This window comes from Scyliorhinus torazame, chromosome 7 (genome assembly GCF_047496885.1).
Source record: "Scyliorhinus torazame isolate Kashiwa2021f chromosome 7, sScyTor2.1, whole genome shotgun sequence".
Classification (NCBI taxonomy): domain Eukaryota; kingdom Metazoa; phylum Chordata; class Chondrichthyes; order Carcharhiniformes; family Scyliorhinidae; genus Scyliorhinus; species Scyliorhinus torazame.
The window spans coordinates 299,407,721-299,435,115 of NC_092713.1; the positions used below are offsets into that span (position 1 = coordinate 299,407,721).

General features: G+C 50.9%; 1 protein-coding gene and 1 long non-coding RNA gene across 6 annotated transcripts in view; one reads left to right on the forward strand and one right to left on the reverse strand.

Moving 5' to 3' along the window:
• The window catches only part of LOC140427122 (glutamate receptor 1-like), a 310,380-nt gene that overhangs the window by 17,747 nt on the left and 265,238 nt on the right, over positions 1 to 27,395 (reverse strand). For all 5 annotated transcript variants that reach the window (XR_011948394.1, XM_072512660.1, XM_072512659.1 and 2 more), the window contains exons 12-13: positions 7,559 to 7,757; positions 4,419 to 4,666 (exon numbers count right to left, since the gene is read on the reverse strand). Coding sequence is in view for 4 of the 5 variants with exons in the window: in XM_072512660.1 (XP_072368761.1) it covers positions 4,419 to 4,666; positions 7,559 to 7,757 (447 nt within the window). In the remaining variant the exon portion in view is untranslated. The remainder of the gene's footprint in view (positions 1 to 4,418; positions 4,667 to 7,558; positions 7,758 to 27,395) is intronic.
• LOC140427125 (uncharacterized) overlaps positions 15,664 to 27,395 on the forward strand; it is a 108,634-nt gene continuing 96,902 nt past the window's right edge. The window contains exon 1 of the long non-coding RNA XR_011948397.1: positions 15,664 to 16,088. This is a non-coding gene — a long non-coding RNA (uncharacterized lncRNA). The remainder of the gene's footprint in view (positions 16,089 to 27,395) is intronic.

Below are 27,395 nucleotides of genomic sequence, written 5' to 3' on the forward strand. Positions count from 1 at the left end.
CTCAGATTCCGGCGTCTCATCGATGGCTGCTTATGGGTACCACATCCCCGCCACCCAGCCCTGTAAAGGTGGTCTTTCACCTCCAATTAGAATTCCCCCACCTGCTCACCACCTCAAGCAAAGTAATACTGACAAGAAGCTGAAACACCGAATTGAGGAAGAATCCAGCTCCAGAGCTCGACGCACACATGGATAAAAGAAAAATGTCATTGGGCTGGCAGGATGGAGCAGAGTGGGCTGGCAGGATAGGGCAGAGCGGGGATGGCAGGATAGGGCAGAGCGGGGATGGCAGGATAGGGCAGGGCGGGGCTGGCAGGATGGAGCAGAGTGGGCTGGCAGAATAGGGCAGAGCAGGGCTGGCAGGATAGGGCAGAGCGGGGATGGCAGGATAGGGCAGGGCGGGGCTGGCAGGATGGAGCAGAGTGGGCTGGCAGGATAGGGCAGAGTGGGCTGGCAGAATAGGGCAGAGTGGGCTGGCAGGATAGGGCAGAGCGGGGATGGCAGGATAGGGCAGGGCGGGGCTGGCAGGATAGGGCAGAGTGGGCTGGCAGGATAGGGTAGGGCGGGGCTGGCAAGGTAGGGCAGAGCAGGGCTGGCAGGATAGGGCCAGAGCAGGTCTGGCAGGATAGGGCAGAGTGGGGCTGGCAGAATAGGGCAGAGCAGGGCTGGCAGGATAGGGCCAGAGCAGGTCTGGCAGGATAGGGCAGAGTGGGGCTGGCAGGATAGGGCAGAGCAGGGCTGGCAGGATAGGGCCAGAGCAGGTCTGGCAGGATAGGGCAGAGTGGGGCTGGCAGAATAGGGCAGAGCAGGGCTGGCAGGATAGGGCAGAGCGGGGCTGTCAGGATAGGGCAGAGCGGGGCTGGCAGGATAGGGCAGAGTGGGCTGGCAGGATAGGGCAGAGTGGGCTGGCAAGATGGGGCGGAGCTGGCAGGATAGGGCAGAGTGGGCTGGCAGGATAGGGCAGAGCGGGGATGGCAGGATAGGGCAGAGTGGGGCTGGCAGGATAGGGCAGAGCGGGGCTGGCAGGATAGGGCAGAGCGGGGCTGTCAGGATAGGGCAGAGCGGGGCTGGCAGGATAGGGCAGAGCGGGGCTGGCAGGATAGGGCAGAGTGGGCTGGCAGGATAGGGCAGAGTGGGCTGGCAGAATAGGGCAGAGCAGGGCTGGCAGGATAGGGCAGAGTGGGGCTGGCAGGATAGGGCAGAGCGGGGCTGGCAGGATAGGGCAGAGTGGGCTGGCAGGATAGGGCAGAGTGGGCTGGCAAGATGGGGCGGAGCTGGCAGGATAGGGCAGAGTGGGCTGGCAGGATAGGGCAGAGCGGGGATGGCAGGATAGGGCAGAGTGGGCTGGCAGGATAGGGCAGAGTGGGCTGGCAGGATAGGGCAGAGTGGGCTGGCAGGATAGGGCAGAGTGGGCTGGCAGGATAGGGCAGAGTGGGCTGGCAGGATAGGGCAGGGCGGGGCTGGCAGGATAGGGCAGAGCAGGGCTGGCAGGATAGGGCCAGAGCAGGTCTGGCAGGATAGGGCAGAGTGGGCTGGCAGAATAGGGCAGAGCAGGGCTGGCAGGATAGGGCAGAGTGGGGCTGGCAGGATAGGGCAGAGCGGGGCTGGCAGAATAGGGCAGAGCAGGGCTGTCAGGATAGGGCAGAGCGGGTCTGGCAGGATAGGGCAGAGCGGGGCTGGCAGGATAGGGCAGAGTGGGCTGGCAGGATAGGGCAGAGTGGGCTGGCAAGATGGGGTGGAGCTGGCAGGATAGGACAGAGTGGGCTGGCAGGATAGGGCAGAGCGGGGATGGCAGGATAGGGCAGAGTGGGCTGGCAGGATAGGGCAGAGTGGGCTGGCAGGATAGGGCAGAGTGGGCTGGCAGGATAGAGCAGAGTGGGCTGGCAGGATAGAGCAGAGCGGGGCTGGCAGAATAGGGCAGAGTGGGCAGGCAGGATAGGGAAGAGCGGGGCTGGCAGGATGAGGCAGAGTGGGCTGGCAGGATAGGGCAGGGTGGGGCTGGCAGGATAGGGAAGAGCGGGGCTGGCAGGATGAGGCAGAGTGGGCTGGCAGGATAGGGCAGGGTGGGGCTGGCAGGATAGGGCAGAGCGGGGCTGGCAGGATAGGGCAGAGCGGGGCTGGCAGGATGATCAGAGTGGGCTGGCAGGATAGGGCAGGGTGGGGCTGGCAGGATAGGGCCGAGCGGGGCTGGCAGGATAGGGCAGAGCGGGGCTGGCAGGATAGGGCAGAGCGGGGCTGGCAGGATAGGTCAGAGTGGGGCTGGCAGGATAGGGCAGAGCGGGGCTGGCAGGATAGGGCAGGGTGGGGCCGGCAGGATAGGGCAGAGTGGGGCTGTCAGGATAGGGCAGAGCGGGGCTGGCAGGATAGGGCAGAGCGGGGCTGGCAGGATAGGGCAGAGTGGGCTGGCAGGATAGGGCAGAGTGGGCTGGCAAGATGGGGCGGAGCTGGCAGGATAGGGCAGAGTGGGCTGGCAGGATAGGGCAGAGCGGGGATGGCAGGATAGGGCAGAGTGGGCTGGCAGGATAGGGCAGAGTGGGCTGGCAGGATAGGGCAGAGTGGGCTGGCAGGATAGGGCAGAGTGGGCTGGCAGGATAGGGCAGAGTGGGCTGGCAGGATAGGGCAGGGCGGGGCTGGCAGGATAGGGCAGAGCAGGGCTGGCAGGATAGGGCCAGAGCAGGTCTGGCAGGATAGGGCAGAGTGGGCTGGCAGAATAGGGCAGAGCAGGGCTGGCAGGATAGGGCAGAGTGGGGCTGGCAGGATAGGGCAGAGCGGGGCTGGCAGAATAGGGCAGAGCAGGGCTGTCAGGATAGGGCAGAGCGGGGCTGGCAGGATAGGGCAGAGTGGGCTGGCAGGATAGGGCAGAGTGGGCTGGCAAGATGGGGTGGAGCTGGCAGGATAGGACAGAGTGGGCTGGCAGGATAGGGCAGAGCGGGGATGGCAGGATAGGGCAGAGTGGGCTGGCAGGATAGGGCAGAGTGGGCTGGCAGGATAGGGCAGAGTGGGCTGGCAGGATAGAGCAGAGTGGGCTGGCAGGATAGAGCAGAGCGGGGCTGGCAGAATAGGGCAGAGTGGGCAGGCAGGATAGGGAAGAGCGGGGCTGGCAGGATGAGGCAGAGTGGGCTGGCAGGATAGGGCAGGGTGGGGCTGGCAGGATAGGGAAGAGCGGGGCTGGCAGGATGAGGCAGAGTGGGCTGGCAGGATAGGGCAGGGTGGGGCTGGCAGGATAGGGCAGAGCGGGGCTGGCAGGATAGGGCAGAGCGGGGCTGGCAGGATGATCAGAGTGGGCTGGCAGGATAGGGCAGGGTGGGGCTGGCAGGATAGGGCCGAGCGGGGCTGGCAGGATAGGGCAGAGCGGGGCTGGCAGGATAGGGCAGAGCGGGGCTGGCAGGATAGGTCAGAGTGGGGCTGGCAGGATAGGGCAGAGCGGGGCTGGCAGGATAGGGCAGGGTGGGGCCGGCAGGATAGGGCAGAGTGGGGCTGGCAGGATAGGGCCAGGGAAGGGCTGGCAGGATAGGGCCAGGGCAGGGCTGGCAGGATAGGGCAGAGCGGGGCTGGCAGGATAGGGCAGAGCTGGGTTGGCAGGATAGGGCAGAGTGGGGCTGGCAGTATAGGGCCCGGGCGGGGCTGGCAGGATAGGGCAGTGTGGGCTGGCAGGATAGGGCAGTGTGGGCTGGCAGGATAGGGCAGAGCGGGGCTGGCAGGATAGGGCCAGGGTGGGTCTGGCAGGATAGGGCAGTGTGGGGTGGCAGTACAGGGCAGAGCGGGGTTGGCAGGATGGGGCAGGGTGGGGCTGGCAGGATAGGGCAGGGTGGGGCTGGCAGGATGGGGCAGAGCAGGGCTGGCAAGATAGGGCAGGGTGGGGCTGACAGGATGGGTCAGGGCGGGGCTGGCAGGATAGGGCCAGGGCGGGGCTGACAGGATAGGGCCAGGTTGGTGATATTTGGATGTTCATGTCTGTCTTTACATTCAGAACAACAAAACAAATCTCAAAAACAAACTGCATTATTACCCAACATTACTGAACAAATTGTTTCTTCCAAACGAGGAGATTGTCATGGTTACAAGATTCACTAAGGATTTACTCAGATAAAAAGCTGAGAGAGATTAAACACAAAGATCAATAAAACTCATCGACTTTCAAAATGTTCAGAGGGAAGCAATCCAGTCTCATTAACAAAACAGTCAGCAGAATATTACAGACATTAGTTAGCTATATTACATTGTTAGTGTGCTAACACCATTCTAGAACAGAGTCAGTTAACAATAATGTTAATTCATGTTATTGTATCATAATGCTGTCAATTACTTTTCTAGGTAATGTTAGCAATGTTACTTACAATTACTGTGCTGTCAGAGTGTTAGTTCCCAGTGTTACACTATTAGTTTGTCCATTCCCAGTGTTACACTCGTCCACTCACCTTAAGGGCGAACCTTTTGGTGTAGCCACTCCATATCCTTTGGAGTCGAGGTTACCTCCAACCTTCATGGTATCACAGGGCTTCCTCTGCTCAATGTACTCATTCATGGTCGATTCGAGGAGATAGGCATACTTCCCTTTGGATTTCCTTACTCGGATTACACCTTCCTCAGTGGTCTTAACAAAGACTGAAGGTTCGGCAGACTTCATATAAGCCCACATCTTCTCAAAGACGGCAATCTTTGATCTCTGCGCAAGATGAAGAGAAAGTAAAGAGGAGGAGTCTACCTCAGCACCGAGAGCAGATCCTCTTCCGGGAACACTTAACAACACTGATTCCTGACCTCTAAACAGGAGATCATAGAATTTACAGTGCAGAAGGAGGCCATTCGGCCCATCGAGTCCACACCGGCTCTTGGAAAGAGCACCCTACCCAAGGTCAACACCTCCACCCTATCCCCATAACCCAGTAACCCCTCCCAACACTAAGGGCAATTTTGGACACTAAGGGCAATTTATCATGGCCAATCCACCTAACCTGCACATCTTTGGACTGTGAGAGGAAACCGGAGCACCCGGAGGAAACCCACGCACACACGGGGAGGATGTGCAGACTCCGCACAGACAGTGACCCAAGCTGGAATCGAACCTGGGACCCTGGAGCTGTGAAGCAATTGTGCTATCCACAATGCTACCGTGCTGCCCCCAGTCTAAATATCTCAACCTCCGCGAGCTGAACATAAATCACATAAGTGGGCGGCACGGTGGCACACTGGTCAGCACTGTTGCTTCACAGCGCCAGGGTCCCGGGTTCGATTCCCGCTTGGGCCACACTTGTGCGGAGTCTGCACGTTCTACCCTGTGCGTGGGTTTCTTCCGGGTGCTCCCCGGAGTGTTAACCACTGTGCCACCGTGCCGCCCCCTCAGCCCCGCCCACTCCACATATCCCTTCATTCCCCGAGAGACCAAAAGTCTGTCTATCCCAGTCTTAAATTAATTCAATAATGGAACATCCACAAGAAGGGAGGAAGGGATCAATCAGGAAACTAACCTCGTGTTGGGGTAACTAATGGAAGCAATTCTGAGAGAGAGAGTTAATCTGCATTTAGAGAGGCCGGGATTAATCAAGAACAGTCATTGTTTTGTTAAGGGGAAGTAATGTCTGACCAACTTGATTGACTTTTTCAGAGAGGTGACCAGGTGTGCAGATGAGGGAGTTTGACGGTGTCTACTTGGACTTCAGCAAGGCTTTTGATAAGGTCCCACATGGGAGACTGTTAACGAAGGTAAAAGCCCGTGGGATCAAAGGAAATTTGGCAAATTCAATCCAGAATTGGCTGAGCGGCAGGAAGCAGAGGGTGATGGTCGAGGGGCTTTTCTGACTGGAACCCGTGTCCTGAGGGGTCCCATAGCGATCAGTTTTGGGCCCTTGCTGTTTGTGGTTTATATAAATGATTTTGCCTTGAATGCAAGAGGGTTGATCAGTAAGTTCGCGGATGATATAAAAATTGGTGGGGTGGTAAATAGTGAGGAGGATAGGCTTAAATTACAAGAGGGTATAGATGGGCTGGTCATATGGGCTGATCAGTGGCAAATGGAATTCAATCTGGATAAGTGTGAGGCGATGCACTTGGGCAGGACAAACAAGGCAAGCGAATACATGATAAACGGCAGGACCCTGGGAAGCACCGAGGATCAGAGGGACCTTGGGATGCATGTACACCGGTCCCTTAAGGTAGCAGAGCAGATGGATTAGGTGTTAAGAAGGCATATGGTATACTTGCCTTTATTAGCTGAGGCATAGAATTTAAGAGCAGGGAGGTTATGCTGGAACTGTATAAAACGTTGGTTAGGCCACAGCTAGAGTATTGTGTGCAGTTCTGGAATCCACATTATAGGAGGGATGTGTCAGCACTGGACAGGGTGCAGAGGAGATTTACCAGGATGTTGCCTGGGCTGGAGAGTTATAGTTATGAAGAAAGATTGGATCAGCTTGGATTGTTTTCCTTGGAGCAGAGGAGACTGAGGGGGGCATGATTGAGATGTATAAAATTACGAAGGACATAGAGCGGACAGGAAGGAATCAATGACCAGGAGGCATAGATTTGAGGTAAGGGACGGGAGGTTTAGAGGGGATGTGAGAAAAAACTTTTTCACCCAGAGGGTAGTGGGAGTTTGGAACTCGCTGCCTGAAAGGATGGTGGAGGCAGAAACCCTCAGAACATTTAAGAAGTGTTTAGATCCCAAGACATACAAGACTATGGGCCAAGTGCTGGAGAATGGGATTAGACTAGTTCGGTGTTTTTTTGGGGGCCAGCACAGACATGATCGGCCGAAGGGCCTTTTCTTGGCTGTAGTCCTCAATGGCTAACCCGCTGGGATAGAGAATTCCAAAGATTCACAATCCTTTGAGTAAAGTAATTTCTCCTCATCTCAGTCCTAAATGATCGGCCCCTTATCCTGAGGCTGTGACCCGCAGACAGTTACCCAAGAAAGGGGGCTCATATTGAACCCAGGGGGGAGGAGCTGGATAGGGCGGGGAATGACTTGCACAGATTCGTATTCAAAAAATAAGTCCCCAGGATGTGGGTGTGGTGAGTTAAACGGCAGCCACTAATGAAAGACGTATGCTCTTTCATCCAAGCATTTCCTTGAACTTTCCTTCAGAGGAAGGGGGGTGTCCTGCTCCCCATCCCACATAGTTGTTGTGATCGTCCCCACCCCCATTACGTCTTCCAGTTCCCGAGACACATGTTTGAACTGGGGCTGAGCGGAGTGGCAACGTTGAGATCCATTGCCTTTCAAATGGGCGTGTTGCCCCAGGGGTTGTGACATGGGACACTCACGCTAAGAAATGGGGATTATTTTCAGGTTGGCCTTGTGCCCCCTGGTTGGTGTGTGTGCTGCTTGCTGGCTGTGGGATCTTGCTGTGTGCAAAGTTACAACACGTGCCAACATTTCAAATGCCCTTCCTTGACCAGCACGTGCTCTGGGAGGTCCTGAGGAGTTTAATGGCACTGTAGAAATCCAAGTCTTCCTTTTTTTAACCATTCAGCAGGGTATTGCAGTCCAGGTTTTCAGCCATTTCTTTACATCCCACTCCCACAGGTAGGGCAGCACGCAGACAGACTTTGCACTCACCCTGAAGAACTCTTTTGTCGATCCAGCGTCGAGTGTTCCATAGGCAATCTCGGTCTGCTTTGCAAGGTCCTCTGCGCTCTCAATGGGTGAGACCATTCGTTCAACTGTCAGGAAGGCAGCTAGGTTGGCAGTGTAGGATGAGATGATGATCAAGGTGAAGAACCACCAAACTCCACCGACAATTCGACCTGACAGAGATCTGGTAGGGGGGGGGGTTGGAGGAATGACATGAAATGAAGTGCATTAAAAAAAAGGCAGTAGATTACTCGTCTTGTGTCTACATGTGTGTGGTTTAAATAACTGCAAACACAATGGCTTGTATAAAACCATATCCTGCTCCTCACACCCTGCTGCCCCCCAGGCACAGGCTGGAAGAGCTGAGTGTGGTGAATCACCCCAATTTCAAATACTCCATGCTGATCGATCGCCAGCACAAATATGAGAATGACACCCAACAATTTAGTTCTTTAAATATGAGCTGGCAAGTCAGAAGCCAATCATGTGAAGGAGATGCGACTCGGCACCACCTTCTCGGGGCAATTAGAAATGGGCAGCAAGTTCTGGCCTTGCCAGTGACTCTCACCTCCCAGGAGCGAATGCAGAAAGAAAATGCAGACACTTTTCCGCCGTGTAGTTCGATGGTGGCCGTTTCCATGCCTCATCGCTCTTCCCTAAACACACTTGTGAGATTGGAATCTGCCTAATTTTCAGTGATGTTCTGGAGACACGGGATACTGTCTCTTATCTTCTTCCTGCGACATCTGGGGCCTGGTGAAAACTCCGAGCAAGTGGACGGGTTTTTAACGAGTTAAAACCTCACTGGTCTCTGCTGGCTCAGAGACGCAACCCACCCAAAGTGGCCTCCGACCCCTCTGCCATGGTATGTATATTAACTGGGATGTAAAGAGTTAATAAGTTAACGATAATGCTTCTTACCACTAATATATATATCATGGGACTTCTGGGATTCTGGGGTAAAAGATGGTTAGGCATAAGGGAGAGCATTTGAGAGTTCTGTAGTTAGAGATAGCATAGTTTAATTCAGTAACCTTATGCTTTAGGAATAGGTACAAATCTTATTTAGTAGTGTTAATAAATTAGGTTTGTTCTTCAACAAAGCTTGTTGCTCTTTGTTCAACACTACGCATCCAACTCATCCAGGTGAAGTAAAGCAGAGAACACCACACCCTCGCTTCATGGAGGGTTCCTTGAGCACTAGTATTCCCTCACCCAATCGGTACACTCGAGTTTAGCACCAAGCCTCTTCCCGCCGGTGCTGCTGGGATGTCATGGGCCACAAAACATGTCTTAGTCGATTAGCAAGATTAAATGGTGCTGTCCGAATAACTAAACTGCTCCCTAGTATGTATCTGGAACCTCTCATAAACCTTGTGATCCATAAGCTGGGCTCTTGATCAATAAAGGAACAAATAACTTCAGCAATGAACCAATCAACTCCCAGCGCTCTCTGGCTCAGTCTTCTTCCGGCCTTGCATATATTTAGTCACTGATCAGAACTGACACATTATGGGCTCAGCCCAGACACTCATTCACAATGGATTTACATCTCTGGAACGATCCCCTAAACAGCTGTGGATGTTGTTGGAGCTTTCAGATGATTTTTATTCAATTAGATTATCAAAGCATAAAGGAGCAAAGGTGAGTGAAAAGACTTGAGGTGTAAGTCAACTCTCACATGACTGAATGGATGACCAGGGACTGAATGACCTCCTACCTAGTGTATGGCACTCCCAAACTGTGCTAGAAAGAAGCAGCACTTTCACGGACCCAAAGCAAGGACAGAATGATCTCCATGCTCGGTGTGAAGCCCTGACACCAGTTGCAACCGCACCCGTCCGTTCTCTCCATCATTGTGTGCAAGCTCCCTGACAGAATGCCAGGTCACATGATCAACTCCTCGTTGATGCCCACCAGCCTCCTCAGGTGGACTGGATCCTTGGAGTCAACATCTGAATCCCCTGAAGCAGAGTAGCACGTGATCTCGCACCTTGCGGAATCCTCCCACTCTGCCCTGGATCTTGCACACCTGTGCCCAGTGACCTCCAGAAGACCTCTGCCCTCGGTCAGCCTCCAAGGTATGTGCAGTGCCAGTCTCTGAACAAGTGCTTGTAGGTGAAACTGAGTGAATATCTTCAGGAAGGCTGCCCTCCTTTTCCTCCATTAGCTGAGGCACTTCCAGCAGCTGAAATAAAAGATAGGGATAAAAATTAACTTTCATTGTGAAGGGTGAGCAGAGAGAAAGAGAGAGCGAGAAGCATATGATGGACTTTATATGGTTTGTCAAGCGTAGTATGTGGTTTGAGATAGGAGTGAAAAGGGGATGGAGAGGATGAGGCATGAAGCAATTCTTCTTCATATCTCCTCCAATCTTATCACTCGTTAGGGCCTTGATTCTCCCACTGTCCGAAGTGACCAGCAGGATTCTTTTGAAGGGAGGTAGGATGAAGAAATGTGGACTGGCTCCCCCTCCTCTTGTCTCAGGAGTATGTTAGTGATTGGCTGGTGAGGCGTTTCAGGAATGTCTCGATAATGGAAGAACAGCACCAGGTTTGAGGAAAGAAAGGGTTGCAATAGTAGTGAGTGTGCAAGTATGATGCGACGGAGGTGTAGTGAGTGTAGGAAGCAAAAAGGGAGATGTGGAGGTGAGTGTTGTGAGTAATGAGGCTGCAGGTGTTGGTAATCGAGCAGGGAACGCGAGAACAGGGTTCTTACCTTGACAACCTTGCTTGGGTCATTGAGCTTCTTTCACTCCTGGGAGCTAAACTGCTGCATTGATCACTTCAGAAACCTCTTTCTTCTGGAAGTTTAGAGTTGTCTTTTGGGATTTCTGCTCCTGAAGGAGGAAACATGCGTCTCACTGTTCATCCATTGTCTTGACCAGATCATCCACGACTGCTTTGGAAACATTTGGTGCCAGCTCACCATTTGCTCCAGGTATTTCTCTAATCATGAATTTCTCGGTTGTCTGTAGCTGGAATGAAACCCCCATTTAACAAGCAGACTGCTTAAAGTGGCATCGGAAAGGCACAATTCCAGGCCCCAAATCAGTCATCCAGCCGATAACTAGCACAGATTGGGCTTGATACATATCTGCATCTTTATAATTGACAGAAATCTTACTCATGCAGAGAGATAAAGAGATGGCCAATATCTTCTTCAGTTCTCTACCCGAAGACCCCTTATAGGTGAGTTGGTACATGACCAGTGGTCCCGACTGAGGCCTACGTGTTTAAGCCACGTTGCGGCCTTTTCTTTCGCCTTAAGAATAAACCTGTATTTGAATCACCTTCTCGGATCTCCTGAAGATTTTAGATTCCTCAAGTGCGGTGCCAAGAACTGGACACGACTATATTTGAGATGGCACCAGTATTTTGGAAAAGTCCATCATAACCTCCTGACCTTTGCACTCTCTGCCTCCAGTTATAAAGTTCAAGATCTCATAAACCTTTACAATCACTTTTTCAACCATTCAGCCCCTTTCAACCCTTCAACAACTTGTACACATATACTCCACCGCTCTCTGTTCCTGCTGTAGAATTGTGCTCTTCGTGTTATCTTGCCTCTCCTCATTTTACCAACCAAAAATGCATCGCTTCACACTTCTAATTTTCATCTGGCTTGTGTTCGTCCATTCCACCACCCTCTTGACGACTATTATTATCCTCTTCACATTTCATTATGCTTCCAAGTTTTGTGTCACCGGCAAATTTAGGAATTGTGTCCTGTACACCCAAGTCCAGGCCATTTATATCAAAGAAAGCATTATTCCTTGTACTGACCCAAGGGAACCCAACTGTGCACCTTCCTGCAGTCTGAAACACAACTGCTCACCAACACTCTGTCCTGTCGCCCAGTCAACTTTGTAACCATGCTGCTATTGTCCCTTTCATTCCACAGGTTTAAATCGGCAACATTATTAGGTGGCATGTTGTCAAATGTCTTTTGAATGTATATGTACCCTCATCAAACATCTCTGTTACCCCATCAATAGTGCAATCAAGCTCGTTAAACACAATTTATCTCCGACAAATCTATGCTGGTATTCCTTAATTAATCCACATTTCTCCAAGTGATTGTCAGCTTTGTCCTGGATTAGTGTTTTGAAAGATTTCCCCATCACGGAGGTAAACTGTCTGGCTAAAGTTGCAAGGTTCACCCGTACACACTTTAAAAAAAAGATGTAACCTTTGCAATTCTGCAGTCCTCTGGCACCACTCTTATATCAAAGGAGCATTGGTAGCTTATGGCCAGTAATAAAGATTTGCCTAAGGGCTGGTCCTCGCTTCATTTCTCCATGTTTCATGTTCTTGCGCTGTCCTCTGCAGTTGCTAATAGAAGCCTCCCATTTTCAATTTCAATGGTTCAACGATTGTTTTCTCCCTCTTGGCTTACAACCCTTTCATCTTCCTTCAGTCACCCACTTCAGCAGGTTCCCCTGCCTCAGAATATGGTGAATCTAACCTTCTTTGCCTTTCTTGATGATAGTCACTCACGATCTTTCCTCCTCCACTTCATTGCACTTGTGCTCTCTCCTTCTCCGGGAATCCGTTTCGCACCATTACAGAATTTAGATGTCCAGTTTACTCAAGGTCCACGTTTCAACCCTGTACAAGATGTCCCTAATCACAGTCTTGATCAGTGTTTCTTAATATCCCGACTCATTCCATTATAGCCAGTACCTCTGCGCTTTTTTCTCTTACTTAACTCAATGTTGTTGGATGCATCTGGTCTGGTCCTGGTGACTTACCAACTTTAAATACTGCCAACCTTTCTAGGATCTCCTCTTTATCAATTTTTAGCTCACATTGTATTTCAGCTTTCTCCCCTTTCAGTATAACTTTGGGTCCATCTTCTTCCCTGATCAAGACAGATAGAAAGTAATCATTAAGCACCTCAGCCATACCCTCCGTCTCTATTCTTAGATCTCCATTCAGAAGTTGAATTGACCCCACCCCTTCTTTTACCAGCCTTTCATATTTACATGGAGCTAGGTTAGCTTAGTTGGCTGGGCAGTTGATTTGTGATGTGGAGCGATGCTAACAGCGTGTTCAAGTTCCATACAGGCTGAGGTTATTCACTAAGGCCCTGCCTTCTCAACCTTGCCCCTCACCTGAAGAGTGGGTTACATCACCACCAGTCAGCTCTCAAAGGGAAGAGCAGCCTATGATCCTGCTGGCCTGTGGCGACATTTACTATATGCCTACCTATAGGAGACTTTGTGATCCCTTTGATGTTAGCTGCCAGGCATTTCTCATGCTCTCTCCTTGTAACCCTTATTTTGTTTTACAATTACCCTCTGAATATTTTATATTCAGCCTGGTTCTCACTTGTATTACCAAACTGATGTTTGCTATACATTCCTTTTATTCTGATTCATCTTATTCTCTCTCTTTCACAGGTTATGGAGCCCTGGATTGCGTTTTCTGACCATTCCCGCTCATGGAAATGTACCTCAACTGTCCTCTCTTTAAAAGGCAGCCCATTGTTTGATCATAGTTTTGCTTGCCAATCTTTGATTTCACTTTACTTTGGATAGATTTGTCCTCAATCCACTGAAATTGTTCCTTCTCCAATTAAATATTTTTACTCAAGATTGCTCCTTGTCCATTTCTGTAGCTAATCTGTTCTATTCCAGAAACTTAGCTGGTGAAGGAAAGAACTTGAGCCAATCTTTTGTTTGTATTTATTTGCAGAGTTGTCAGTTACAAACATATACCTCCTAACCTCAAAATTCTCAATTTTAGTCTGTGTCGATTTATAGGGGCTAAACTAATTCCCCAGTTAATGCCCACAAGTTGTGCACAATTAATACCAATAATAAATAATTAACACATAGGGTACTATGATCACTGTTACTTAAATAGTCCCTTCCTAGCATTGGTCCCATCTGGGTCCCCACAACCAAATGCTACACTAACTACTTCCCTGCTGAACCAGAAATGTATTGTCCAAGAAAACTGTACTGAACACACTTCAGAAACTCTTACCTTTCTCTTACCTATCCCAGTCTATATTAGGATAATACAAGTCCCCCATTAAAACTAGTCTATAGTCCTTGCAAATCTCTGCAATTTCTCTTCCAATGTATTCATCTATGTATTTTCCCCTAGTTGGTGGTCTTTAGAACATGTCCAATAGTATATGTCCAGAAGTGTAGAAGATTTTATTTTAGACGGGCAGCCTAGTCGGCGCAGGCTTGGAGGGTCGAAGGGCCTGTTCCTGTGCTTTTCTTTGTTCTTTGTTTGTTCTATACTGGTAGCTTTATTGGTTTTTAATTGTAATCAGATAGATTCTGCCCAGGACTCCTTTGAGACATCTTCTCTGTGTCCAGTACTGCAATGGTCTGCTTGATCAATACCGCCACCCCTCCTCCTTTCTATCTTTCCCAACCTTTCCTGATAACTTTGCATCCTGAAATATTTAGTATCCAGTTTTGGTCTTATTTTGAGCCAGGTTTCTCTATTGACCACCACATCATATTCCCATGTAGCTATTTACACCTGCAACTCACCAACCTTATGTACCACACTTTGTGCATTTACATACTGTGAGCCTAATTGAAACCTACTGTATTCCCTCTTATTATGATCACATTATTTCTGAGTTTGGTGCTCTCTGTCTCTTCCAATCCTTTTCGGACCTCGTTTCTTCTTTCATATGCTATATTTTAGTTCCCTTCCCTTTGCCAAATTAGTTTAAATGCCCTCCAGCAGCAAACCACCCTGTGTAGACATCGGTCCTGGCAGGATGGTTGTGCAACCCATCCGGCTTGTACAGAGCCCACCTCTCCAAGCTCGGAGCAATCCAAAGATTATTACCATTAAGGTCCTGTTGATTAACTTATTTTCTAATCCCTCGGAACATAGGAACAGGAGTAGGCCATTCAGCCTCTCGAGCCTGTCCCGCCACTTAATGAGATCATGACTGATCTGTGGCCTAACTCCATATAGGCGTCTTTGTCCCATATCCCTTAATATCTTTGCTAAACAAAAACCTATCTCAGATTTAAAATTAACAACTGATCCAGCTTCAGCTGCTGTTTGTGGGAGCGCGTTCCAAACCTCTACCACCCTTTGAGTGAAGAAGTTCTTCCTATAATCTCTCCTGAATGGTCTAGCCCTGATTTTTATACTATGTTCCCGAGTTTAAGAATCTCCAACCAGCGGAAATAGTTTGGGCGGGATTCTCCGCGAACCGGCGGGGTGAGTCACTCCGGCGCCGAGGAGTGTCGTGAACCACTCCGGCGTCGGGCCGCCCCGAAGGTGCGGACTCCTTCGCACCTTCGGGGCTAGGCTGGCGGCAAAGTGTTTGGCGCCGTGGCAGCCGGCGCGGAAGGGCTTGGCGCCATGCCAACTGGTGCCGAAGGGCCTCTGCCGGCCGGCGCGAGTTGGCGCATGCGTGGGAACGCCAGCGTGTGCTGGCGTCATCCCAGTGCATGCGCAGGGGGGTTCTTCTCCGCACCGGCCTTGGCGGAGGTTGACAGCGGCCGGCAGGGGCGGGATTCACGCCGCCCCCCGGCGATTCTCCGGCCCGACGGGAGGTCGGAGAATCCCGCCCCGTATCTTTATCTACCCGGTCTTTTAGTTTCATCTTTTATCTTTATCTACCCTAACATCTGCCTGCACCTCTTTCCACCAATGTCACCGGTACCAATATAGCCCCTCCCATATGTGCACCCTGTCCACTCAGAAGTGGTTGTGGAGGATATCCTGTGACATCTTGCACCCCAGCACAAGGGAGGCAACAAACTATCCTGGAATCATGTCAGTGGACACAGAAACACCAGCCTGTACGCTAACTTAAATCAGAATCACACCATTCTTAATATCCTGATCTTACACCCTCCTTCTGTACATGTGAATCACTGTGATTCTGTGGTCTGGTCTGCACCCCCACCCCCCCCCGCCGCACACCCCCCCCCCCCCCCCCCCCCCGCCGCACCCACCCCACCCACGCCACCAAAGGAATGATCATCCTCAACATTATTCAGAACTGAAAATGTTTATAATGAGAATATTGAATGTAAACAAGCAGAAAGAGATGGCCAATAATCACAGTATAAACACAGTGTGTCTGGAGTGTTGACACACAATGACATGCTTTATTTGCACTATAAGGACACTGTAAAAGCCAGACGTACAATATAAACACAGATAAAGCCAACATAGACAGTATAGACACACAGAGTTTATACAGCACTTTTTTATTAATTTGACCTTGGAATATGGTAAGGCCAGCATTTGTTGCTCATCCCGAATCGCCCTCGAGAAGATGGTGGTGAGCCACCTTTTTGAACCTGCGCATTACGTCTGGTATTGGTACGACCAGAGCACTGTTAGGGGAATGTTCCAGGTTTTCACCCAGCGACAGTGAAGGAATAGTGATAAAGTTCCAACTAAGGATCGTATGCAGATTGGAAGGAAACTTGCAGGCGATGGTGCTTCCGATGCATCTGCTGCCCTTGTCCTTCTAGGTTGGAGAAGTCCCGGGTTTGGAAGGGCTGTCGAAGGTAAGTTGCTGCACTATATCCTGTGGATGGTACACACGGCTGCCACTGTGCTCTGGTGGTAGAGGGAGTGAATGTTTAAAATGCTGGACGGGGTGCCAATCAAGTGGGCTGTTTTGTCCTGAACGGTGTTGAGTTCCTGGAGTGTTTTTCACTCACCAGGCAAGTGGAGAATATTCCATCGCACACCTGACCTGTGCCTTGTAGATGGTGGACAGGCTTTGGGGAGTCAGGAGGTGAGTTGCTGGGTGCAGAATCCCAGCTTTTCCCTTGCTCTGATGGCCACAGTATTTGTAAGGTTGGTCCAGTTAACAGTCTGTTGAATGAAATCACAGCTGGCTTTGATGGGCAGAGTGTGGTCGGTGCTGTGTTCACGGGCTTTCAAACAATATCTGATAAACTGCCACATAGTAGACGTGTAAGCAAAGTTAAAGCCAGTGAGATTAATGGGGTAAATGTTTGCATGGACACAGAAAGCAGAGAGCAGTAGTAAACCATTGCTTTTCAGACTGAGGGAAATATATAATGGAGTTCCCCAGGGGTCAGTATGAGGAAGACAAGTGTATTTTTGGGGATATATTAATGATTTTGGGAAAGCACGGCATAATGTCAGATCATGCAAAACTTAGTAAATAGTGAGGAACATAACAACAGGCTTCAGGAGGACAGACGGGCAGACACATGGCAGAGGAACTTTAATGCAGGGACATGTGAGGGGGTGCATTTTGGTAAGTAGAATGATAAGAAGCAGTATAAATTAAATGGTATTTTAATAGGGTGTAGGAACGCAGAGACTTGGGGTGTATGTACATAAATCATTGAAGGTGTCAGGACAAGTTAAGAAAGCTGTTATGTTATAAAATTAGCATAAAGGATCCTTGGATGTATTCGTAAAGGAATACGATACAAGTTATGTTAAGCACTTGTTAGAAAAACTGGTTAGGCTTCAGCTGGTTTATCATGGCCAATTCTAGATGGCATATTTTAGGAAGGGTGGGTGACATGGTGGCACAGTGGTTAGCACTGTTGCTTCACAGCACCAGGGTCTCAGGTTCGATTCCCGCTTGGGTCATGTTCTCCCCGTGTCTGCGTGGGTTTCCTCCAGGTGCTCCAGTTTCCTCCCACAAGTCCCGAAAGACGTGCTTGTTAGGCGAATTGGACATTCTGAATTCTCCCTCTGTGTACCCGAACAGGCGCCGGAATGTGGCGACTAGGGGCTTTTCACAGTAACTTCACTGCAGTGTTAATGTAAGCTTACTTGTGACAATAATAAAGATTATTATTATTAATTTATAAGATATTGGAGGAGATGTACAAGAGCTTTGCTGGAATGCCAACAGGGAAGAGAGAGAGTGGAAACGCTGGGATTAATCTCCTTAGAGCAGAGAAGGTTGAGGGGAGATTTGATAACGGTTTTCAAAATGACAAAGGGATCCAGTGGCTGAAGTAAAGAAACACAATTCGCAGTGGTGGGAAGGTCAGGAAGCAGAGGATGCAGGTTTAAGGTGACGAGTCATAGAAACGTGAGGTGAGATGGGCAGAATGTTTGGGCGGGAAGGTGATGTGATCTGGAGCTCACTGACTGAAAGCGTGGTTCAAGCAGGTTCAGTCATAAAATTCAAGAGTGCATTGGACAAATACTTGTAAAAAAAAATAATAACTAGGCAATGAAAATGAATTGGATAGCTCTTTTAATTCATTTCATAGAATTATCATAGACATGATGGATTGAATAGTCTTCTGTGCTGCATCATTCTGTGAACTTTTGGGGTAGGATTTTCCTGGGCCTGGGCTTAGAGGTGGGGGGTGGCGGGGGGGTGCATGCAGTAAAGTAGGGGGGAGCCAAGTCAGGTCAGTTCGCCGAAGTATTCCTGCTGCTATGGAACGTTCCCTTGGAAATAGGTTTGGCTGCACAGTCCACCAAGGCGTGCAGCCAATTGAAATGGTTAATTTGGGGTGGTTTTGTGGATTGGTCAGTATTTTGCCTCCTGCCATCACCTCAATTCGGCAGCCTTCCTGCGGCATGCTGGGAGGGATCAACAGAGTCAGAGGCTCAATGCCCCAAAGGTGGGACATGGGCAGGAAAGGCCCCATTGGTGGCCCAAACAAATCCTTTGGAGGGATTTACCTCCACTCTAAGGGGCCTACTCTTTTAGGCCTTCATAAAACATTTGATCAGTATCCCACTCCCACCCAAGGGTGCCTCTATCCTTGGTCTTGACTTGCCTCAGCAGCACCCAACATTCCCAGAGGGAGCGCCAAGGCCTCAGAGCTGCCAGCCCTCTCATTGCGCCGGCAGCATCCTTAATAATATGGTGAGTTTGGAGGTGTCTAATTAGGAGGCAGCCACCCCGAAGGTTGCACCAATGTGGTCCTGACTGGAGGTCGCAATGCCTGCTCCTAAATCCAGCCAATCGATTCTATGATTCACTCAGCTCCTTGGGGCATGGCTGCAGAGACAACTTAGCGTTTACAATGCATTCCTGGAATAAGAATAGGCAGAGAATAGATTTCTTGCGGAAATCGGCAGACAGGTAATTAATCAGCTCCTATCTTTGAAGAAAATCTCTGTCTCTCTCTCGTTCCCTCTTTCGATTGATCTCTCATTCCCTTCCAAATCTGTAGACAATTGACAATTCAGTTGGAACTTTCTAATTGCTGCCCAAGCTACAATGATTCTTTAACAGTTATAAAGAAACTCATACATCAAAAAAAACTCTGACTTGTAAAAGAACCCAGATACAACTCAACAGCGGCATCAGAATACAAATGGCCGTGTGTGAATTGCTTTTAAAAATGATTTCTCGGGATGTGGCCGTCGGTGGCTGGGCCAACATATATTGCTCATCCCTAGTTGGCCTCAAATAGAGCGGCTTGCCCGGTCATTTCAGGGGGCAATTAAGAAGTCAACCACATTGTTGTGGGTCTGGAGTCACATGTAGGCTAGACCAGGTAAAGATGGCCGATTTCCGTCTAGTATTTCCGTCTGTGGGATTCTCCGTCTGTGGGATCCTCCATCTGCGGGATTCTCCGTCTGCGGATCCCCCGCTTCGCCGGCAGCGCATCCAAGCCCACAGGTTTCCCGACACGTGGGGTGGCTGCAATGGGAAGCCCCATTGGCCGGCTGCGGGAACGGAGATTCCCGCCCCTGAACTGTACTCAGTTTGGAATCTTTTGAAACTGACTTTTCTTTGAAAATGAATAAAATGCACTGCAAATTGGGCAGCAGGGGGGTGGCTGACCTGGTTTGTAAATTCAAAACCGCCGCGCTGTCTCACAAGAACAAAATGACACATTCCAGATCAGCAGGTGTCAACTACCCATCACCTGAAACCAGCCAAAAGCCATTAGCTGACTTCAATGGGTCTTCCTGAAACAAAGACGGTGAAAGTCACAACCCCCAGCATCTCCAACTGAGCCCCAGCAAATTGGGGCTGCGATTCAGCGAGAAAATACTGACGAGGGGGTTGCATAATAGATATTTTCTGTTTCTCAAAGTTCATATTAATTCTTCACTCCACTTCTTTCTGTGCTGCACTGTCAGAGGGACAGTACTGAGGGAGTGCTGCACTGTCAGAGGGTCAGTACTGAGGGAGTGCTGCCCTGTTAGAGGGTCGTACTGAGAGAGTGCTGCACTGTCAGAGGGTCAATACTGAGGGAGTGCTGCACTGTCAAAGGGTCAGTACTGAGGGAGTGCTGCACTGTCAGAGGGTCAGTACTGAGGGAGTGCTGCACTGTCAGAGGGTCAGTACTGAAGGAGTGCTGCACTGTCAGAGGGTCAGTACTGAGGGAGTGCTGCACTGTCAGAGGGTCAGTACTGAGGGAGTGCTGCCCTGTTAGAGGGTCATACTGAGAGAGTGCTGCACTGTCAGACGGTCAATACTGAGGGAGTGCTGCACTGTCAAAGGGTCAGTACTGAGGGAGTGCTGCACTGTCAGAGGGTCAGTACTGAGGGAGTGCTGCACTGTCAGAGGGTCAGTACTGAAGGAGTGCTGCAGTGTCAGAGGGTCAGTACTGAGGGAGTGCTGCACTGTCAGAGGGTCAGTACTGAGGGAATGCTGCACTGTCAGAGGGTCAGTACTGGAGGAGTGCTGCACTGTCTGAGGGAGTGCTGCACTATCTGAGGGGCAGGGCTGAGGTGTGCTGCATTATCAGAGGAGCAGAACTCAGGGAGTGCTTTACTGTCAGAGAGGCAGTACTGAGGGAATGCTGCACTGTCGAAGCCAACGTACTGAGGGAGTGCTGCACTGTCAAAGCCAGTGTACTGAGGGAGTGCTGCACTGTCAAAGCCAGCGTACTGAGGGAGTGCTGCACTGTCAAAGCCAGCGTACTGAGGGAATACTGCACTGTCAAAGCTGCCGTACTGAGGGAGTGCTGCACTGTCAAAGCCAGTGTACTGAGGGAGTGCTGCACTGTCAAAGCCAGTGTACTGACGGAGTGCTGCACTGTCAAAGCCAGTGTACTGAGGGAGTGCTGCACTGTCAAAGCCAGCGTACTGAGGGAGTGCTGCACTGTCAAAGCCAGCGTACGGAGGGAGTGCTGCACTGTCAAAGCCAGTGTAGTGAGGGAGTGCTGCACTGTCAAAGCCAGTGTACTGAGGGACTGCTGCAGTGTCAAAGCCAGTGTACTGAGGGAGTGCTGCACTGTCAAAGCTGCCGTACTGAGGGAGTGCTGCACTATCAAAGCCAGCGGACTGAGAGAGTGCTGCACTGTCGAAGCCAGTGTACTGAGGGAATGCTGCACTGTCGAAGCCAGTGTACTGAGGGAGTGCAGGACTGTCAAAGCCAGTGTACTGAGGGAGTGCTGCACTGTCAAAGCTGGCGTACTGAGGGAATGCTGCACTGTCAAAGCCAGTGTACTGAGGGAGTGCTGCACTGTCAAAGCCAGTGTACTGAGTGAGTGCTGCACTGTCAAAGCCAGTGTACTGAGGGAGTGCTGCACTGTCGAAGCCAGCGTACTGAGGGAATGCTGCACTGTCAAAGCCAGTGTACTGAGGGAGTGCTGCACTGTCAAAGCCAGTGTACTGAGTGAGTGCTGCACTGTCAAAGCCAGTGTACTGAGGGAGAGCTGCACTGTCAAAGCCAGTGTACTGACGGAATACTGCACTGTCAAAGCTGCCGTACTGAGGGAGTGCTGCACTGTCAAAGCCAGCGTACTGAGGGAATACTGCACTGTCAAAGCCAGTGTACTGAGGGAGTGCTGCACTGTCAAAGCTGCCGTACTCAGAGAGTGCTGCACTGTCAAAGCCAGTGTACTGAGGGAGTGCTGGACTGTCGAAGCCAGCGTACTGAGAGAGTGCTGCACTGTCAAAGCCAGTGTACTGAGGGAGTGCTGCACTGTCAAAGCCAACGTACTGAGGGAGTGCTGCACTGTCAAAACCAGCGTACTGAGGGAGTGCTGCACTGTCAAAGCCAGTGTACTGAGGGAGTGCTGCACTGTCAAAGCCAGCGTACTTAGGGAGTGCTGCACTGTCGAAGCCAGCGTACTGAGGGAGTGCTGCACTGTCAAAGCCAGTGTACTGAGGGAGTGCTGCACTGTCAAAGCCAGTGTAGTGAGGGAGTGCTGGACTGTCAAAGCCAGCGTACTGAGGGAGTGCTGCACTGTCAAAGCCAGTGTAGTGAGGGAGTGCTGCACTGTCAAAGCCAGCGTACTGAGGGAGTGCTGCACTGTCAAAGCCAGTGTACTGAGGGAGTGCTGCACTGTCAAAGCCAGTGTAGTGAGGGAGTGCTGGACTGTCAAAGCCAGCGTACTGAGAGAGTGCTGCACTGTCAAAGCCAGCGTACTGAGGGAGTGCAGCACTGTCGAAGCCAGCGTACTGAGGGAGTGCTGGACTGTCGAAGCCAGCGTACTGAGGGAGTGCTGCACTGTCAAAGCCAGTGTACTGAGGGAGTGCAGCACTGTCAAAGCCAGTGTACTGAGTGAGTGCTGCACTATCAAAGCCAGTGTACTGAGGGAGTGCTGCACTGTCAAAGCCAGTGTAGTGAGGGAGTGCTGGACTGTCAAAGCCAGCGTACTGAGAGAGTGCTGCACTGTCAAAGCCAGTGTAGTGAGGGAGTGCTGCACTGTCGAAGCCAGCGTACTGAGAGAGTGCTGCACTGTCAAAGCCAGTGTACTGAGGGAGTGCTGCACTGTCAAAGCCAGCGTACTGAGGGAGTGCTGCACTGTCAAAGCCAGTGTACTGAGGGAATGCTGCACTGTCGAAGCCAGTGTAGTGAGGGAGTGCTGCACTGTCAAAGCCAGTGTACTGAGGGAGTGCTGCACTGTCAAAGCCAGTGTACTGAGGGAGTGCTGCACTGTCAAAGCTGGCGTACTGAGGGAGTGCTGCACTGTCAAACCCAGTGTACTGAGTGAGTGCTGCACTGTCAAAGCCAGTGTACTGAGGGAGTGCTGCACTGTCAAAGCCAGTGTACTGAGGGAGTGCTGCACTGTCAAAGCCAGCGTACTGAGGGAGTGCTGCACTGTCAAAGCCAGTGTACTGAGTGAGTGCTGCACTGTCAAAGCCAGTGTACTGAGTGAGTGCTGCACTGTCAAAGCCAGTGTACTGAGGGAATGCTGCACTGTCAAAGCCAGTGTACTGAGTGAGTGCTGCACTGTCAAAGCCAGTGTACTGACGGAGTGCTGCACTGTCAAAGCCAGTGTACTGAGGGAGTGCTGCACTGTCAAAGCCAGTGTACTGAGGGAATACTGCACTGTCAAAGCCTGCGTACTGAGGGAATGCTGCACTGTCAAAGCCAGTGTACTGAGTGAGTGCTGCACTGTCAAAGCCAGTGTACTGACGGAGTGCTGCACTGTCAAAGCCAGTGTACTGAGGGAGTGCTGCACTGTCAAAGCCAGTGTACTGAGGGAATGCTGTACTGTCAAAGCCAGTGTACTGAGGGATTGCTGCACTGTCAAAGCCAGCGTACTGAGGGAATGCTGCACAGTCAGCCAGTGTACTGAGGGAATGCTGCACTGTCAAAGCCAGTGTACTGAGGGAATGCTGCACTGTCAAAGCCAGCGTACTGAGGGAGTGCTGCACTGTCAAAGCCAGTGTACTGAGTGAGTGCTGCACTGTCAAAGCCAGTGTACTGAGGGAGTGCTGGACTGTCAAAGCTGGCGTACTGAGGGAGTGCAGCATTGTCAAAGCCAGCGTACTGAGGGAGTGCTGCACTGTCAAAGCCAGTGTACTGAGGGAATGCTGCACTGTCAAAGCCAGTGTACTGAGGGAATGCTGCACTGTCAAAGCCAGCGTACTGAGGGAGTGCTGCACTGTCAAAGACAGTGTACTGAGTGAGTGCTGCACTGTCAAAGCCAGTGTACTGAGGGAGTGCTGCACTGTCAAAGCCAGTGTACTGAGGGAGTGCTGCACTGTCAAAGCCTGCGTACTGTGAGAGTGCTGGACTGTCAAAGCTGGCGTACTGAGGGAGTACTGCACTGTCAAAGCCAGTGTACTGAGGGAGTGCTGCACTGTCAAAGTTAGTGTACTGAGGGATTGCTGCACTGTCAAAGCCAGTGTACTGAGAGAGTGCAGCACTGTCAAAGCCAGTGTACTGAGGGAGTGCTGCACTGTCAAAGCCAGTGTACTGAGAGAGTGCAGCACTGTCAAAGCCAGTGTACTGAGGGAGTGCTGCACTGTCAAAGCCAGTGTACTGAGGGAGTGCTGCACTGTCAAAGCCTGCGTACTGTGAGAGTGCTGGACTGTCAAAGCCAGTGTACTGAGAGAGTGCAGCACTGTCAAAGCCAGTGTACTGAGGGAGTGCTGCACTGTCAAAGCCAGTGTACTGAGAGAGTGCAGCACTGTCAAAGCCAGTGTACTGAGTGAGTGCTGCACTGTCAAAGCCAGCGTACTGTGAGAATGCTGCACTGTCGAAGCCAGTGTAGTGAGGGAGTGCTGCACTGTCAAAGCCAGCGTACTGAGAGAGTGCTGGACTGTCGAAGCCAGCGTACTGAGAGAGTGCTGCACTGTCAAAGCCAGCGTACTGAGGGAATGCTGCACTGTCAAAGCCAGTGTACTGAGAGAGTGCTGCACTGTCAAAGCCAGCGTACTGAGGGAATGCTGCACTGTCAAAGCCAGTGTACTGAGAGAGTGCTGCACTGTCAAAGCCAACGTACTGAGGGAATGCTGCACTGTCAAAGCCAGTGTACTGAGGGAATGCTGCACTGTCAAAGCCAGTGTACTGAGAGAGTGCTGCACTGTCAAAGCCAACGTACTGAGGGAATGCTGCACTGTCAAAGCCAGTGTACTGAGAGAGTGCTGCACTGTCAAAGCCAGCGTACTGAGGGAATGCTGCACTGTCAAAGCCAGTGTACTGAGAGAGTGCTGCACTGTCAAAGCCAGCGTACTGAGGGAATGCTGCACTGTCAAAGCCAGTGTACTGAGAGAGTGCTGCACTGTCGAAGCCAGTGTACTGAGGGAATGCTGCACTGTCAAAGCCAGTGTACTGAGGGAATGCTGCACTGTCAAAGCCAGTGTACTGAGAGAGTGCTGCACTGTCGAAGCCAGTGTACTGAGGGAATGCTGCACTGTCAAAGCCAGTGTACTGAGGGAGTGCTGCACTGTCAAAGCCAGTGTACTGAGGGAATGCTGCACTGTCAAAGCCAGCGTACTGAGGGAGTGCTGCACTGTCAAAGCCAGTGTACTGAGAGAGTGCTGCACTGTCAAAGCCAGTGTAGTGAGGGAGTGCTGCACTGTCAAAGCCAGCGTACTGAGGGAGTGCTGCACTGTCAAAGCCAGTGTAGTGAGGGAGTGCTGCACTGTCAAAGCCAGCGTACTGAGTGAGTGCTGCACTATCAAAGCCAGCGTACTGAGAGAGTGCTGCATTGCCAAAACCAATGTAGTGAGGGAGTGCTGCACTGTCAAAGCCAGCGTACTGAGGGAGCACTGGACTGTCAAAGCTGACGTACTGAGGGAGTGCTGCACTGTCAAAACTGGCGCACTGAGGGAGTGCTGGACTGTTTATCATAGATTATCATAGAATTTAAAGTGCAGAAGGAGGCCATTCAGCCCATCGAGTCTGCACCGGCTCTTGGAAAGAGCACCCTACTCAAGGTCAACACCGCCACCCTATCCCCATAACCCAGTAACCCCACCCAACACTAAGGGCAATTTTGGACACTAAGGGCAATTTATCATGGCCAATCCAGCTAACCTGCACATCTTTGGACTGTGGGAGAAACCGGAGCACCCGGAGGAAACCCACGCACACACGGGGAGGATGTGCAGACTCCGCACAGACAGTGACCCAAGCTGGAATCAAACCTGGGACCCTGGAGCTGTGAAGCAATTGTGCTATCCACAAGGCTACCGTGCTGCCCTTGTTATCCCCATAACCCAGTAACCCGACCCAACACTAAGGGCAATTTTGGACATGAAGGGCAATTTATCATGGCCAATCCACCTAACCTGCACGTCTTTGAACTGTGGGAGGAAACCGGAGCACCCGGAGGAAACCCACGCACACACGGGGAGAACATGCAGACTCCGCACAGACAGTGACCCAAGCCGGGAATCAAACCTGTGACTCTGGAGCTGTGAAGCAATTGTGCTAACCACCATGCTACCATGCTGCTCTCGAGTTGTAGTGGGCGTACTGAGGGAGTGCTGCACTGTCGAAGTTGGTGCACTGAGGGAGTGCGGCACTGTCAAAGCCAGCGTACTGAGGGAGTGCTACACTGTCAAAGCCAGCGTACTGTGAGAATGCTGCACTGTCGAAGCCAGTGTACTGAGGGAGTGCTGTACTCTCAAAGCTGGCGTACAGAGGGAGTGTTGCACTGTCAAAACTGGCGCACTGAGGGAGTGCTGGACTGTTGTAGTGGGCGTACAGAAGGAGTGCGGCACTGTTGTAGTGGGCGTACTGAGGGAGTGCTGCACTGTCGAAGTTGGTGCACTGAGGGAGTGCGGCACTGTTAAAGCCAGCGTACTGAGGGAGTGCTGGACTGTTGTAGTGGGCGTACTGAGGGAGTGCTGCACTGTCAAAGCTGACTAACTGAGGGAGTGCTGGACTGTTGTAGTGGGCGTACTGAGGGAGTGCTGCACTGTCAAAGCTGGCGTACTGAGGGAGTGCTGCACTGTCAAAGTTGGTGCACTGAGGGAGTGCGGCACTGTCAAAGCTGGCGTACTGAGGGAGTGCTGCACTGTTGTAGTGGGCGTACTGAGGGAGTGCTGGACTGTTGTAGTGGGCGTACTGAGGGAGTGCGGCACTGTTAAAGCTGACTAACTGAGGGAGTGCTGGACTGTTGTAGTGGGCGGACTGAGGGAATGCTGCATTGTGCGACGTTAACTTTGCAAGATGAAGTTAATTAAAATCCTATTGTAGAAGTAGATTCAGTAGCAGATTTCAAAAGGAAATTGGGTTGAGACTTGAGAAGGAATAATTTGAAGAACTATGGGGAAAGGGCAGAGGCCAAGGTCTAAATGGGTCTCTCCTTGAACGAACTGGTTTTGGCATTCGGGGCCGAATGTTGAAAGGGAGTATCTGTTTAATGAAACAAGGACAGAATCTATTTGGTCAAAATTGAGAAGCAGCACTGTATGATCCTATTATGGGGATATTTTATTGATCCCTGCAGAGTGTGGGAGAGACAGAGTAGCAAATCTGCAAGGAGATTACGGAAATATGCAAGAAGTGAGGAGTGGTGATACTGGGGAACTTTAAATATCCAAATATTGATTCGGATAATGTAAAGGGAAACGATGTGGGGGAGGAATTTCTGAAATGTGTTCATCAGCACTTCCTTAACCAATATGTGCTTGTCCAACCAGGAAGATGGCATTGCCAAATCTGGTGCTGGCAATCTTTTAATCTCGCCGAGACATGGGGGAGGTGGCAGAGGATTGGGGAGGGCAAATGTTATTCAAGGAAGGATGCAAGGAGAGTGCTAGCAACTACAGGCCAGTCTGTCTAACATCAATGGTGGGTAAGATCTCAGGAACAATATTCAGGAAAAACATCAATAGGCACTTGGAGAGGTTTGAGCTAATTAAGGAGAGCCAGCACGGACTTGTAAAAGGCAGAGTGTGCTCAGCAATAGCATAGTAGTATTGTCACTGGATTAGTCATCCAGGGACCCAGGGTAATGCTTTGGGGACCTAGGTTCGAATCCCACCATGGCAGCTGGTGAAGTTGGAACTCAATAAAAAACTCTGGAATTAAATATCTAATAATGACCATGAAACCGTTGTTGATTATCAAAAACCCATATGGTTCACAAATGTCCTTTAGGGAAGGAAATCTGCCGTCCTTACCTGATCTGGCCTACCCGTAACTCCAGACCCATGGCAATACAGTTGACTCTTAACTGCCCTGTCCTCTGGAGCAAAGGAAGTCGAGT